We start from the raw sequence: 4,288 nt of genomic DNA on the forward strand, positions 1-4,288 counted from the left end.
TCTTATACACATCTTGACGTGTTTGGTTCGGTTGAATCATGGTAAAAAAAAATCAACAATTGTATTACATATTGTATTACATATTGTAATTGTATTACATAAGTGACGAAGGATAACGTTAAGTTTTACTGAGCCTCTAATCGCGTTGTGACCGTGTCAATACAGAGAGAGCTTCTTTAATTATGAAACCTGTTCATTTTATTTCATGATACACTGTCACTACAATGAAATTTAATGTGAACTTGAAAATTAACATAAAATTTGAATTCCTTCAGACTTTATCATGAAATACAACACATCTAACCTGTTAATACAGAATTGGTGTCAGTGGTTGAACTGTCGGGAGATGACGAGAGGTTTCCAACATCAGGTGTCGTACGTAACTGGCTGCTACTGGTCTCAAAAACCCCAGTTGTTTGGCCTACTGTGCGTGTTACAATGTCTGTTGTGGTTCCGTCAATTAAAGATTGGTAGCCTGTAGTCGTTTTGTCGGTGAATGTAACGTTAAGAATATCCATCGTTGAAGAAATTCCGACACTAGTATTAGGCACCTCGGTCGTCATCACTGTCGTTTGTTCAACTGGTCATTCAAAATAATAAGAATTAAAGGAGTGACTGGAAGTGTTTCTATCATTTTCGCTGTTAACTGAAGGGTAGACATTTTTTAAATAAACTAATTTCTATGTTCAAGTTGATAACTTTTATGTTACTTCAAAATAGGCAAGTTAATTTCAAAAAATATTTTTATGATTTTTTTTTTGGTATTTAGCATAGAACAATAGATCTTTAAGCGAATGATATGCCTAATCACATTAAGTGAAACTGACGTTAAAGTAAAGCAGTTTCTCCAGGGTGAAGTTTGGATTTGGATTAATGTTATACATTTATTTCAATACTAATAATAATAGATTTATATAGTGCAAATAAACGAGGTCTCTATGCGCCCGGGACTAGCACTTTTCAATAACTTTCTCCTCCCCTGAGGGTCACTTCATGTCCTCTGCAGCCAGTAAACCGGCGTACTTTCATCTGTCCACGACAAGGGCCGAGTGAACCAGTACACCGGGGTAGCCCTACTCATCTCGAAAGATGTACTGGGTTCTTTAAAGTGCACATGAGCATTTGTGTACACTGGGTCTACGGTTTATAGTCTTTATCCGAGAAGACTTGTTCCACCACCAGAACTATAGGAGCGAGCCGGTCGCCAACAAAGTAAAATTTTGGAGGGGAAATATGCTGGGGTGGCCCGAAGTGGGCGTGGTCGGGCGTCACTCAAAATGTCTTGAAAGTGGTCCAGGGGAAGAAGCCCCCCCCCGCCCCAAATAAATAGGCCTATGACAATTTAGGGGCTTCAGAAGCTTATTTAATCGACTTTATAAATCTTGGTGTTACTATGGATGCTAATATATTTTAACATATTTCAAATATCACTTCAACATCTTCATTTTGTTTACGTAACATTAGAAGCATTAGGAAATACATTGACAATGCAGCTGCTGAACAACTTGTTCACTCATTTGTTACCTCACGCCTATGGGTATCTCGCTCTTGTATGGACTTCCACATAAACAAATCCAACGGCTTTAACTTATTCAAAATGCTGCTGCACGTGTAGTTACCAAGTCATCCAAGTACTCACATATTATAACAAATACTCTGAAATCATTACATTGGCTTCCGGTACAACACCGCACTGTTTTTCAAAAAATATTATTAGGCCTAATTGTTTTTAAATGTATGCATGGTTTGGCTCTCGACTATGTAGCTGACGTGATTCGGCCTTATATTACTGGGCATAACTTGCCCTCTTGTGACAAACTATATTACTACATCAACCAAAGTCATATCGCTCTTACGGGGATAGAGCTTTTAGTATTGCTGCTCCACGTCTTTGGAACGCCTTGCCTTGCTCCGTCAAACATATTAGATCTATAAATGTGTTTAAAAAAACATTAAAATTGCGTCTCTTCACCGAGGCGTATAGAGAACCTTGATGTTCCTCTGTTGAATTTATGTTATTTAAATGAAGAAGAAAAAAACCAAAACAAAACACAAAAAAACAAAAAACAAAAAAAAAAAAAAAAAAAAAAAAAAAAAAAAAAACAACAACAAACATGATACCACTTTTCTCTGTCGACGCAATGCTGCTCCTTTTGCAGTGCATGGTAGTGGAGCCCTGGGCTTATCCTGGGGTGGAAGGTGCTGATGCTCAACATACTGCCTTTGAGTATCTGCGCGTACTTATATGGGGAGCAGCACTGCCTCGATGGGATAATTGGTATACGGATTCTGCTGGAAATTCACCTGGGAATTAATATGAATTTTGTTTATTCTGTGGTGTAACTGACACTGCGCCTTGAGCACCATTGGTGGAGATGTGCGCTTTATAAATCTTTATTATAAATATTATTATTTATTAAAAATGCAGGCTCACAGTAGATTCAAAGTAAACACAGAATTGTCGAAAACACAAGAAAGCAGACGGATACTTCAACCGATCCACTGTTGCCTCCAGTCGTGCGCCATCACACCTTCTACCCCGCTGGACAGCTGCATAACCCCCTTCCACCCCTGTCTGTCTGTGAAATGTGAGTGTTGTAATACCATAATATCTCCGACAAGTCTCCGATCCTCGTAGGATATCTGACGCAGCTTTACTATTGTAGACCTGACACAGCATTACTACTGTAGATCAACACATGACAGACCCGTATACAGACTGCCCATATATTCAGGACAATGAAACTATCCTTACCTTCATAAAAATTCGTATTTCAAAAAAGAGATTTTAACGTAAATAGGCCTATTCGAGAATTTAAAACAACGTGCAAATGGGCAGTGTGCTTTAACGTAAGTATCCCACAATCCAAATGCAAGGTTTCAACAACAATTTGAGAGCACGTATGCAGGGGCGTAGGGTGGTTTCCAACTGGGGGGGAGCTGCGAAAATTGTAAATGCGGAGCTACAAAGGGTCAGTCAGCATTCTGCGTTAAAGAACGCAGTACACTCTGTGGCCCAGCCGCTCCGGGTGTTTGTAGCGTTTTGTTTTGTATATTAATGTTTTTTTGGCACAATTGAGTTCTTAATTTTGTATCATGACTTGACAAAATAAGCGTAATATATTGTAATTAAGATAATACTTCGTTCGTCTGTAACTGAATTTCTAGTTAACGTAAAGTTAAGTGATGATATTTGTTAATTAGTGAGGTACCGGTAATTATCACACAAAAAATACTATAAATTATATTTTAATAATAGGAGCGTGATACGGTAACATTTCTAGTGTTTATTGCACATTTTTATTATTATTGAAACAATTGAAATTGGCATGCCTATTTTATTTTTGTTTTGTTGCATTTGCTAGTTCACGTAAGCTTGAGGCAAATGCCTCGTTGTATACATACATTTTTTTTCTATTTCCATCTCATTTGCTTTGTATTTGTTTTGATATGGACATTATCTGAAATAAAGAGAAATTGAAATTTAAAGCAAACCTTACACGACATCTCGCAGATGTATCCCCGAATATTACCAAGAAAGGTATCATCCTGACGGAGTTCCGTCATCATCAGTGTGTTGCCAGAGTTAAATGATAGGTAAACACCTGCTGCTTCGCTGTCGGCTCCATTTGGTTCATTATTGTCCCATATAAGCCAGCTGGTGTCACTGGGATTTCTTTCCTCACCCGATATCCATTTCCAATTACCCGCTACATCCCTTGCTTCCCCCGCGTCGCGGTTTAACCCGATGAAGTAGAAATTACAGTTACTTTCTTGGTTTAAAGCAAACTCTTTTACACTATCGAACTCTTCTTGAGATGTAAAACTAGCAAGGTGACCTCCAGTAACAACACATTTATTGTTCACAATTGTCCACGTTAAAAAGTCAGTTTGTGAATTAATTACGACACAATGGAGTAAGTAACAGGAATGTCCATATGTCACATCACATTCCGAATCGCCTGTAAGACAAAAGTTTTATTTTTGTCAATGTTTGTAAAAAAAAAAAAGAAGACACAAAAGAATCGTGGTGATTCGGTTGGAAAAAGTGATCTGAATTTAAAGATTTTGTACAAAATATGTAGTGTATTTATCATTGGCATATGGTCTGTTTGACTGATGGAATTGCTTCTCAATATTATTAAGGTCAATATGATGTTACTTATTATCTATATAAAGATGCCTAATTGGGTAATATATCGGAGAGAAGACCTAGACGGAGACGCTGATACCAAGGTTATTACAAAACAATGCGAAATACAATACTAATAATACTAATAATAATACT

General features: G+C 37.5%; 1 protein-coding gene across 2 annotated transcripts in view; it reads right to left on the reverse strand.

Moving 5' to 3' along the window:
- LOC117123962 (adhesion G protein-coupled receptor E3-like) overlaps positions 1 to 3,529 on the reverse strand; it is a gene marked incomplete at its 5' end in the record, with an annotated part of 16,862 nt that extends 13,333 nt beyond the window's left edge. For both annotated transcript variants that reach the window (XM_033270062.1, XM_033270061.1), the window contains 2 exon segments: positions 305 to 580; positions 3,501 to 3,529. In XM_033270062.1, coding sequence (XP_033125953.1) covers positions 305 to 580; positions 3,501 to 3,529 — 305 coding nt within the window.
- Between the last annotated feature and the right edge of the window lie 759 nt (positions 3,530 to 4,288).

This window comes from Anneissia japonica, unplaced genomic scaffold, assembly GCF_011630105.1.
Source record: "Anneissia japonica isolate Jap-2015-1 unplaced genomic scaffold, ASM1163010v1 scaffold287736_len1891122_cov214, whole genome shotgun sequence".
In the NCBI taxonomy this organism is placed as follows: Eukaryota; Metazoa; Echinodermata; class Crinoidea; order Comatulida; family Comatulidae; genus Anneissia; species Anneissia japonica.